The following is a 12,424-nucleotide window of genomic DNA, read 5'->3' on the forward strand; positions in this document are numbered from 1 at the left end:
TCCAAGAGTAATGCCAGGTTTTTGTAGCTAAACGACTGTAATATGCTGTAATTTGCAGGGTTACTGTATAACTACTTGGCTAATAATTACGAAAAAAGTGAAGATGAAGGATTAGGAGCATTTAGAGCCTTGCAGCGTGGATACAATCTCTAGGAATGAAAACTCACAACTTAACTGAATAGCATTGTTAATGATGTACTGTAACAATGTCTGATACACAATAGCTGTGACTCACTTACATGTAAAATGTGTTAATTTAAAGTATTAATTCATACAAAGTGCAAATTGATTACATATGGTACAGCAGAGAATTGTAAGCACTTCAGAATAACAACAGTACATAATGTGGTATACTGTACAGCAATATAGCATACTATTTACATTGTGTGTGTTATTATTCATTGTCTTCATCACTAGAGTCATCACAGTCAGCATCATATTCAGTATCTGAAGAATAAAATACTCTCCGACTTTGGTGATGTCTTGATCATTCACAGGAAGAGGAATTAATACTGGCTAAAAATTAACAAGCATGCCACATACGGTCACTATTTGATTGACTATCCTGGATAATGTGATAGGTAGAGTGCCCTTCAGTATATTGAAATTTTTATTTTGATTATAGCTCTTTCCACATGAACTCTCACAGAAGCAATTTTGCAACTTTCAAGCACTTTTTTAGCGGAAAGTTTTAGTATGACCTTCCAATAATGGTGGAATGCTTACATCAACATCAGTTAGGTTAAGTTGATCTTGAATTGTACATTCACGGTCTGCTACAACAGATATTCCTTGCTTCCCCTTTAGCTTCTCCACTACTCCAGACGCAAGAGTTAGCTCAATGTCTGATATAGACCCCAGACACAGAGCTTATGGTACCATTAGGAGTGCACACCACTAAAAATTTGAAGGTGTTGTGGTGTTTGTAGTTGGACCACATTGATGATTGTATCTGCGAATCACTTGGTGTCTCAGTAAAGATTTCTGATACATCCAAGGTACTCTATCAATTTTGGAAACAGGTGATTGGTCCAAAATGCAGGATCAAACTCAATTGTTTGGATAGCAATTTCTTTTGTGGTGTATATAACAAAGTCACACCACTTTTATTTAGTGATGGCCATCTGACCCTATACCTGACAGTAACAGGCATAGCTACTTCTTAACTGTAAAATATTCTTCCCTTTTTTATCCACAATGTAACTGCAAAAGTCACTCTTTAATGCAGCCTGCTCTGGCAATACACTACAATACTTGTATGTACATTTTATTTCAACTAGCTCATACTGGTCTGTCCGTGATGGATTGCAAACACAGGCATCAGGTGTTTCCCCTAAGAAAGTGAAGCCCTCACTTATCACATATCCTTGCCACTAAACCATTGTGGCCAGGTGTCACCTGAAGGTTAATATACTGTTGTAACACTACTGGTTCCTGAGACTTCCCATTGAATTGCTGGAGTGGACAACTCCTGGTTGCTTAAGAGCTAGGAGTCAGGAGCAGTAGTGGATCGCATGTGGTATATCCTTCCAAATGTTGAGGGGTACTTTTTCTTAAAAGCATACGGCTGCGTACCTTTGACTTGCTCAACTGCGGACATCCACTTAAGTAGTGGTATAAAAACATATCCAAGTTATGAAGTATTTTGAAACAACAGAAACTGCTATTCTAAACCTACAAGCCAAATCCTTTTCTTTTAGATTCAATTCAATGTTAAAAATAACTGATTAAGAGCAGTGAGTTTTTTGGTTCATGATTTAGCTTTAACAAGTTTGCTCCCCCAATATTTGAGATTATCGACAGAGGGTCTCAGAAATTCATAAAAGGCTAGCAAAGTTTCATAAGACTGAAATTCAGTATAGAAAAGTACCAACTTATCACTATGTTTTATGTTCTCCAATCTGAAACACTTGGGCCCTTGCTTGTCAATTACATCTTGTAAATGTTTATTGGCTGCTTGTAAAGCTTCAATACATGCTAACAGGGCTGTATTAACTATAATTGCACCTTCATCAGTGTGATTATCTTCAGGACATAGAGCACTTGTACTTGATCCTCCACGACTGGTTGTACCTAAGCTAGATACGATTATAACTGAGACTGGACTGGTCACCTGAGTCTGGTAGTTCATACACAGAATAGTCTGAAAAATATGGTTCTCCAACAGGGGCTGACAACACAGATAGGGTTGGTAAAATATCAGCAGGTGTATCTTCTTCTGTAGAGCTGGTCAGAAGCTGACATATGCTTCTTAGCATGTACAACAGGAGAAAAAACAGATTCTTACATTTAGAAGTTCGCTGAACTCTTGGACTTTTCTTCTTTGGTGAAAAAAACCTCTTTCCAAGATGAAGTGATGGCAGCTGCGGACTATCTCACCTAGGGAAATGACAAGTGCACATGCGGTGGTGACCTTCCAATACAATTTTTTGCAGTCCAAGTGCCTCTATCCATTGCTGTCATTGCTCGTCTTGCGGGAATCTATACATGCTTACATTTTATCCTTGCCTTTTGTTTAGAGACCCGCCGATTATGCTGGCATAACAATGAGCATAATAGATGCCTGAAAGCATTGAGCATAATGCTAGCATAATAGGCAGAACACTTGTGCATTACCATAAATTCTTACGTATCAAAATACATATCACAGAAAAAGATCGATATAATCTAATAGAACAGTCAGAAAATAATAGACAGCTGACTGTTCTATTACAGTATATCGATCTTTTCCGTGACATGGATTTTGACAAGCAGGGATTTAGAGTCTATGCTTTAGCAACTTACTGTTTTCTCATAAAGTGCAGATTTACTAGAAAAACACGAGAACTGAGGTATAAATATTGAGCATAATAGGTAAATATTGAGCATTAATTTAAGCATAATAGGCAAAATTTTGAGCAGTGCAGCATAGCATAATAGGTAAAATAATGAGCATAATCGGCGGGTCCCTACTTTTGTTTATTTACACACGATGCAGGATTGGCCACCTCCACCACCGGGCATGGTAAGTTTAGCTCAAAGACGTAAACAAATCAGGTGAACAACTCGCGAATTAGCACTGAAATAGCCTTGCTATTAATGATCTATCATTCTCTTATGGTTACCTTTTCGTACGAAATAGTTAACCATATATATGGCAGATGTTAAACTATAAACAGTGCCGGTAATGTACAGCAACATCGCACTCTGGAAGTAGACCGGAAGTGACATCACAAACTAATTATGTCGTCACAGTCTAACCACTACATTCCATCGCCCTAAACAAAAAGGCCTATCTGAGCAAAGTCACTGAGATTAAATCAGTGGGTTTTTAAAGTGAGCATCAGACATCCAAGGAAGAATTTCCTATCACCAACACCATCAGGTGTCTATAGTGGAAACTGCGAAATTGGGAATACATCATCATCTGCTCACTACCAATAACTGACCATAATATGATAACTTTTCCAGCAAATTTTAAATATTATACCTTACCCTGACGATTGGTAGAAGATTAAAGACGTCCTCCTCAGTGAAGCTAGGTTGTGCAGTGAAGTCATATTCGCTTAGAACAAGTTGTACACCTACAGGAATGGGACAACATGTAGTGAGTAGTTAACATGTTGTGGTAGATGAGTTATACACAAATGATTCATACACTACATGAAACCTGAACACCTTGGATCAACCAATAGTGTCCTGATTATCAAGGTGTCCTGATTATCAAGGTGTCCTGATTATCAAGGTGTCCTGATTATCAAGGTGTCCTGATTACCAAGGTGTCCTGATTATCAAGGTGTCCTGATTATCAACGTGTCCTGATTATCAACGTGTCCTGATTATCAAGGTGTCCTGATTATCAACGTGTCCTGATTATCAAGGTGTCCTGATTATCAACGTGTCCTGATTATCAACGTGTCCTGATTATCAACGTGTCCTGATTATCAAGGTGTCCTGATTATCAAGGCGTCCAGGTCAGTTTACATGTTAATTCTTTTGGACCTGAACTAAATGTCTGGATTATGTAGGTGTCCTGAAGCATAACAAGTTCCAGTGTAATACAGTGAAAACTGTGTATTACAGAGACCTTGAGTCCAACTAAAAAGGTATCCTGATTTTCCACAAACTAAGGAATAGTTTTGGACCATTACCAAGTGTCCAGATTATATAAGTGTCACAGGTACTATCTACATCAACACAACAAACAACACAACTATAACATTTAATGTGAATCAGGAAAATGTCAATGTCAAAAATACTTGTTAGATTTTTCAACACAACATAATTATTATTGGCATTTTTGAAGTGAGGAAATTTTATTACAGTGAATTTAAACTACCGTATAGAGGCCAGAGGTAAACTTTGGCATATAGCCCACTAAGTTGCATTTGGTGAAATAAATTTTGGTGAATTCAATCTCAATATTTAGCTATGAAGATGCTAATGTCAGATGCTATGAGTAATTGGTGGGTTAAACTTTGGCAAATTTGTAGCAAATCGCCATATTCACCAAAGTTCTCTCCCACCAGAGTTTCCCTCTACACTGAACTGCGAAACAAAAATACTGATGCCAAGGTGATGTATGTTTGAAAAGAGACAGCCACTACATCTATACTTGCTATAGCTACCTTGTAGTTCAGAACACCAGCAGCTCTGCTGAATCAATCAGAGGTGGTGTAAAGTGATACCTTGGTGGCAAGAACCTGACAAAACAAAGCTCCTCATGACTGGATGTTCACTGAGCTGAAGTGTAATATAAGATGCTATCAACATCAAGCACACCCTAGCCAAGTAGTCATATATAGGTGATAACTGTACATAAAAGTCATCATTCTAATTGACACAGTACATGGGGTAATGATGACACAGTAAAGGGGTAACAGTGACACAGTACAGGGGATATGGTGACACAGTAAAGAGGGTAATGGTGACAAAGTACTCACCAGATAACAGTTCAAGAAGTAGACCACAACAGTGACCACATTGTGTAGTGATGCTGTGGAGCAATGGAACATGTAATGACTGATGATGATGATGATGATGGAGTAACTACCTTGTTGCATGTCCTTCTGTAAGATCCTCTTAACTGTTCTACTGATCATCTCAATAACACATAGTCTGTGCAAGTGGTCCAGGTTGAGTAGTTGTACTGATAACTCTGCTATCAGCCTCAGGTACCTCATGTTGATACCACTACAGGATATGTGACCAACTATGATGTGTACTGATTATCACATGTACCTACTAAGGGATACTTTGGGGTCTTAACTAAGTGTGTAGGTGTCCTCTAGTGTCCATTATACTCAGAATCAAAATTAATATACATGCCAATTACATGCATGATTTCAAACAGCCATATCTCATGAAACGTTCATCCGGTCTCTTGAAATACAAATTTTATTAATATTAATCATCAAGGAGCAAGCTATCTAACTGTGTATAAAGTATTATCATACCAACGAGGATTTCACCCACTACAAACATTGAATCATTTCAATTTCTTACACCTTTACATCATCACTGCACTTGCCAACCATTTACTAAATCACATGATATCTATCTATAAATCACCTGAATCACCATCATGTGATGAGCAACATACATGACACTAAGAAAAAGTCGATAGAACAACATACAGACAACTTATGGTCTTTTGTCCATTAAAGGAAGACAAAGAAGTACTTTACTGTAATTTTAATGCACAGCATGAAATTCTACGCTGGAAGGATGAGATGAAGGATAAGACCATTTAAACCAAAATTTAATGGTGAGCAAAGGGTGCTTGTAGTTTTTAGATAGCTTTAACAGTTCTTGTACTATGGGAGTTTGTTTTAAAAGGCATGCGTAAAAACCAGTTTACTCGACAATACATTTTCAATGTTAGGGTTTTTTTAAACGGCTGCAGGTTTAAGGGTTAAAAACATTATGCTTTATCACACACAGGGTTCGAGGTACGCACCAAGCATGTATCACATTCCTCCATCTGATGGTACTACTAGTAGGTGTGAACAGTCTTGTATCTGTAGAGATGTGATCATGTGATTATGATGTCATAAGATACATCAGGATTATTACATAACCTTATCACCTTACTAGTAATAATACACACAACTTTATAGCTTTTACTTTAACTGAACTACAAGCAATTCTGAGGATTTCCAAATCTTTGCAACAAGTCTGAAACACAAAGCGGAAAACATGATCCAGTATTCACTTTCTGCTTTTTACTCATGCGACAATGTAAACCAGACCAATGGTTGCAATTCAACCAAGTTGCTTGATCAGCTTGGTGATAGATTTTAAACTTGTGTATCAGTACTTCACTTGTCTCATGACATGTTATAGTAATTTTTAATTTCACGTGATAAACGTGCATGTGAACGTATTGTGCTTAGGTGTTGCAAAGATTTGGAAATCCTCAGTAGCTGCTATATGGTGACTATGGTCATCCATTAACTGCACTATTGCCGCAGACAACAACAAAAGAATGACACAAATTTCTTGGTTTGTTCAGTGTCAGAATACTCTCAGAATAGCTTGGCATACCATGACCCACATGAAACAGGCACACCACAGCAATGTGTCATTAGATAATGAAAGTAGAATAGTGATGCTAGAATAATGATGCTATGAAGCCAGTCATTTCATAAAACAATATGCATAATAATAAATGGATAAGGAGTATGTACACATCACATGATCCATACACAAAATCACATGATTTATCCACAAGATCACATGATCCACACCTACCATCTTAGGTATAACAGACTCATTCAAGAAGTTACCAATATCACGTAGTCTTTGTAGAGCTCTTCCTGTTATGGCGATGATGATCTGACCAATCAAATAGCAGTATTCTCATCTCAGACTTGTTATGATGTGCTCCAGGGGTAAACAGGTCAATATTGAACTTGATGTCTAAATCTGTAATGAGTTAGTAGTTACTACAGTGGACCACTGGGGGATCAACTGGTGTCAGAGTGTATGTACAACTACTTATAACAGAACAACAGGTTTAGCCCTACCCACCAATAACTACAAGTACACAAAAAATTGGAATTTTCAACTAGAGTAGGGACCATAGCATATCAATAAAAAGTACTGAAACAAGCTGGAGTAGTGGATGATATTAAATCACAGTAAAACAATAAGAAGTGCTATATCTCTACTGTGCTCAAGATACCATAATGGAAATGCACAGTACGAGGATACAACACTCATTAATATCGTACACTACTACAACTTGTTTCAATACTTTTTATCGATGTGCTATGGTCCCTACTCTAGTTGAAAATTCTATTCTTGTGTACTTGTTGGTTAACGTTTTTGTAAAATAAAATTAGTGAACCCATGCATACTGCATCAAAAGAAAGAAATGGTGCCATGCACCCCAGCTATCACTTATCATCTGAAAAGTGAAGCATCCATTACGCTTCATTGTCAGCTATTTTCAACCGGTCACACAGCATTATGAATCAAGAACTGGTCAAAAAGCACTTCTGCAATCAATAAAAAATACAGAAATCAATTTCCATTATGAAGGGAAGCCATCATGCACTACTGCCAAATCAGCCCCTTTCGCAATCAGCAAATACGAATGGGACACAAAGGAAGACATCAGTAAGTTCAAGAAGAATGCATGCGTCAGTCTGAAGCCAAACAGTGAAATAATCAAGCCTGTAGCCTTAGCCATTATCAAGTTATACTTGTTGGAAGGCATCAGTCAGTCAGTTACTCAGTCACTCACTAGAAAATTCCGTTTAATAATTCCATATAACTTTTTGAAAGTGTTTTGGATCGATCTGAATGCTTTGTTTGGGCTTAGTGCTACCTAACCAATACTGTATCATCGTTGTCAGGGAAAAGTAAGGCTGGTTTTAGGGTAATGTTTTCATGGGCCACACTCAAACATTTGTGTTCCCTACTATACAGTACTATAATACTGTACCATTGTGATTCACTATACACACAACTCACAGGTCTCCCTGTTTAAATTAGCTCCAATCAGTTTAGCAGCCTCAGCGTCATGGTCTATAGTGGAGTAACTCATAACAGGATCATAATGTGAACTGATTGCCTACCTGAAGTGTTGTGATTGGTTGAATTAGTTGCTGCTTGTGTTGCTGTTGGCTCACTGTGTTCAGCTGGAGAGCATGTGCCATTAACTAGATCAGGTATTGCATTGGATAATAAGTCACTGTGGCTTTCACCCAGAGAAGTTTTAATAATATTTGTAGGGGTTCAGATTGGTGAATGCCATTGGTCAGAATGGAGGAATGTAGCTGACAGCTTGTAGTGTCAGCATCAGAGAGATGCGGCTGGTCGTCTGCAATCCCATTGGTCATTTCAGGTGGATGTCTCACATCATCATTATTGATCACATGATCTCCATCCTATAATAGTGATGATATCATCACTGGATAACATGATCTCACCCTCTTTGCTGACAAGCTTTGTTCCTTCCTCCTCCTTCTAACAGCCTCCATCGTTGCACACTTGAATGTAAATGATACACTTGAAACTAGAATGATACAGTGTCTGTGAGTTGAGGACTCTGCAGTACACTACACTATACCATACACACATACAAAGCAAATGCAAAACCTTTGGCTACCACACTAACACAGTCCTGTCTACCCAGGAATCAGCACTGGGACACCTGTGTGCTACTCAGGTGCTACTCAAGTCAACACAGGCAAATCCTCCTGGGGCAGGACTAGTAACCCACAGGAGGCTGTACCATATCTCATGGGTGAAGGTGTGGGTACCTAAAGTTCCACTTGTTCCTAATCCATTATGTGAGACATGGAACAGTTGGTATTTGTTCCACTAGTTAACACCAGGTTCCTATTAATACAGCTTGAATAAAAGTTCTTGTAGATTGCTCAACAAAACAACAACAGTACATGCATACACACAAGCACGCACGCACGCACGCACGCATGCACGCACGCACACTCACACAGACACAGACACACACACAAACACTCTATACACACACACATACTTACTGAATAAAAGCCTTAACTAGTTCAGGTCTAAGCAGCTTTAAGCAGTGGCCATGTTGGATCTCTTTCATCCTCTTCATAAACCTCTCCAGTATTCTCCTGTTCTTCTCCTCATTACTAGTAGTACTGGTACCAACACTACATGTTGTCCCTGTTGTCTTAGCTCCTGGTGTGGTCACCGACTCCATGATGTCATCTGTGTCATCACTGGAGTATGGTAGGTCATTTTGAGAGCTAGTGGCTATGTCACCTTCTGTAGTTTGCTCTCCCTGTGGTATGTCACTAGATGTGCTTACTGCTGTATCTCTGTCATCAACAGTGTTTGTAACATTACTACCAGTTGTAGTGTGTTCTGGACTTGTGTTTGACACAGGATTGTCATCAGTTGTGTCACCATCACTGTCTGTGTTTGCCTTCCTGTCTATCAGTACATCACTAGTTGTACCATTAGTGTGTGTCACTTCTTCAGGTATGTGTTTGGGGCTTGTATTGTCACTGCCCACGTCATTTGCTTTGTTAAAGTGTGTTGCTTCATCTGTGGATGTGTCGCAGACTTTGTCAATTCTCTCTTCTTTAACTGGGTCCCCAGTCTTGTCACTATCAGTTTGTGTGTCATCATTTGTGACACCGTCACTATTGATAAGTGTATCTTTTGTTGTGTCACCACAAGTATGTTCTTGAGTTATGGGGTAGCACTTGTCATGTCACCAGGGACAGTAACAACACTTGACACAGTGTTAGCTGTAATGTTGTTGGTGCTACTAGTTCATGTCGCAAGTTGTGCTACCGGCTTTGTCATCATAACTAGCTTGTCCCTTCTCTCTCTTACCAACATTACAATCTACCACCCCTAGATAATTAAATGAAGTAATCTAGTAAGTGTGAACATTGACACATTACGATCAACCAATAGTGTCCTGATTATCAGTGTCTCGATTTTCCAGGTCAGTTTATGTAATAAGAGATGCTTTGGGACCTCAACTAAGTGTCTGGATCATGTACTGTACAGGATTTAGGTGTCTTCAAGTGTCATGCGGTTAGTGCAGTACAGAAAATGAGGGTGTGATCAAGTGATGTGACTCAAACACATTACAGAATATATACAGTATACTCAGGTACCACACCCACTACACACACTCCATAACTTTAAACCAGTTAGCATCTGGTGGCAACATCCTAAACAAGTCTCACACATATCACCAGTTTATCTTGTCTGATGGTGCTCTAGGCAGTGATCAACATGAAGGGAGGGGCTAAGTAAGAGTGGTGTAATACCTTGACATCCATAAGCTGACTAATGACACTTCCTGTCTAGTAAATTATAGCCAATCAAAATGCAAACATGGGTAAACAGTTATCATCATATGTGACTGTCTCTGGGAAAACCGGTCTTATCGCCCATTTAAAAGTATCGAGAAACGTCGGTTTTAAATATTCTGTGTGTTGTAGCTGGCCAATGGTGGTAGCTACGCATACCAAATTTTCACACGTTTCACAACAATTTCTTACCTTCCTAATCATCCACTGAAGAAGTAGTCAACAGCTAAGTTTCCCGCCATTTTAGATAGTTTTTAAACCGAGGTTGTCTGTATCAGGCGAGCTCCAGAAGGGGTGGGAGGCGGGGGCCCTGGAAGGCGGGCAAGATGGTGTTCAAAAATTGAAAAGAGACGTGCTAGGATGAATTAGGCCAAGTTATAGGCTATTCAGGGCTCAGAACTGGCTAAAATGAAAGGAAATTTACAGCACAGGTCATTGTCCAACACCACAGAGCTGTACAGCCACACACAGCCATCTCCTGGTCGGCCAGGGCTCCATCAAGACCCCAGACCACTCGTACGGCTCGCCACTGTGCTCTAGAAAAGCAGCCAGCAAAAGCAGACCACTTTACTCTGGTCGACTGTGGCAGTGAAACTTGATAGTGCATTCATTAAGCTTTGTGTTTGTGTGAAAAAATCAAACTTCCTGTCTTGGGCGATAAGAACGGTTTTCGTAGATCCAGTCACATATATAGACACAAATAATAGAACAACACAAAACCTGCTTTTCCTTCTACAGATAAAACTCCTTAGTAATCAGTTTGAACTGTAGGGAAATATATACAAACAGTCACACAACTCCTACTATAACTCAATGCTTGACCCAACTACATCTTATCAGGCAACAGTGAGTATTTGAAAATATCTTAATTAAGAGAGGAAGATTATTGAGTTTTGTACAATGTGACACTTGTGTGCCATTTTTCAAGCAATAAAAGGTCCCTGTTGTCTCTGTGCTGTATCAGCTGGACTATCAGGTCACTATAGACTGGTTGCCTTTTTAAGGCGTGGTCGTTCTACCGTAACCTTACCACATACTTTCTGAGTTTGCTAAGTCAAATATGTATTACGGCCAATGGGGAAAACAAATGTTTCGGTTAATTTTAGCATGTTAGTACTAGCCAGCGGGTAAACTCCATATTGAGTATTGTTTTCAAAAATATTGCAATATATTATTGTATTGCAATATTTGAATACGATGTTGAAACATTAAACACACCATGAATTGTTAATTGAATGGTTAAATTACATTGAGAATTTACAAAAACTCTCTGATTACCACGATTATTACACGATAATTGCCGATTTCGATTCTCACTAGTCAATGAAAAATACACGATGTCAATTATTGCCAATAAAATAATCACGATTATCACTATAATTGAATAATTGCCCATCCCTACTATATATGCCATTTTTCAGTTGTTTCACACCCATACAGCTCATTGTGAAAAGCTTTCATAATGTCTTTAGAAACTCACTTTACCAGTTTTTCAAGCTGGCACGAATAAACCGCCTCAAAGTGAAAGCTTACCTACCCAGAAAGTTAATGTACTGTATGGCCTTCATTTTCACTGCTTTTAACATTAGCCATTTTGATTATGTCGTTGCGGAAATATTACATAAATACGAATACACACGTATGTACAAACCCACACACATTTTCTTGGAAAGCAATGGAAACCAGGCATGCAGCCACAGCTGGCTTTTGGCTAGCTGTAGGCACATGTCTAGTCTGGTTTAAAAACAAAGAGAGTAAAACTTCCATGCTCAATTTCACATCTGCGCTCTACATGGGTACAACGATTCTCACATTCATGTCATGGATAGGTAGCAGCAAGTTTGCAAGAACCATTGATTGCTGCAAAGCTGTTAAACACAAAATGTTTTATGGTGTGAGCACTGCCAAAATTCTGCAGCCTGGATATCTAGTCTTGCATCATCTTCAACCACAGCAGAATGATGATGATGATGTAAGACCTCCCCTGAAAAGGGATTACAGATGCAGCTCAACTTGCACATCATGACACACCTCAAATAACAATTTGGCAGTCAGATCACTTGTGTCATTAGCTATGGGATAAAATAGGGAAATGTGAGCAATGAACAGCTAAATGC

The 12,424-nt window shown here is 38.9% G+C and overlaps 1 protein-coding gene across 1 annotated transcript; it reads right to left on the reverse strand.

The window, feature by feature from the left end:
- Positions 1 to 235: 235 nt before the first annotated feature.
- On the reverse strand, positions 236 to 9,825 carry LOC136245225 (clumping factor A-like). The gene is made up of 12 exons (XM_066036718.1): positions 9,820 to 9,825; positions 8,994 to 9,685; positions 8,418 to 8,503; positions 8,064 to 8,375; positions 7,960 to 8,013; positions 6,733 to 6,906; positions 5,939 to 5,999; positions 5,033 to 5,172; positions 4,923 to 4,975; positions 4,608 to 4,791; positions 3,475 to 3,563; positions 236 to 2,379 (listed from the first exon to the last, which is right to left on the reverse strand). Exons 1-3 carry the CDS (start codon positions 9,823 to 9,825, stop codon positions 8,455 to 8,457), a joined length of 747 nt encoding a protein of 248 aa, XP_065892790.1. The 3' UTR covers positions 236 to 2,379; positions 3,475 to 3,563; positions 4,608 to 4,791; positions 4,923 to 4,975; positions 5,033 to 5,172; positions 5,939 to 5,999; positions 6,733 to 6,906; positions 7,960 to 8,013; positions 8,064 to 8,375; positions 8,418 to 8,454.
- Positions 9,826 to 12,424: the final 2,599 nt, after the last annotated feature.

The sequence above is a fragment of the Dysidea avara genome, chromosome 15, assembly GCF_963678975.1.
Source record: "Dysidea avara chromosome 15, odDysAvar1.4, whole genome shotgun sequence".
Classification (NCBI taxonomy): Eukaryota; Metazoa; Porifera; class Demospongiae; order Dictyoceratida; family Dysideidae; genus Dysidea; species Dysidea avara.

Bases quoted from the DNA above. Each gene is read 5' to 3' on its own strand.
- LOC136245225 (XM_066036718.1), bottom strand. The intron at 8,504-8,993 runs GTAAGTATGTGT...GTATCATTCTAG, and splicing joins CTAGTTAAGGCTTTTATTCA to TTTCAAGTGTATCATTTACA.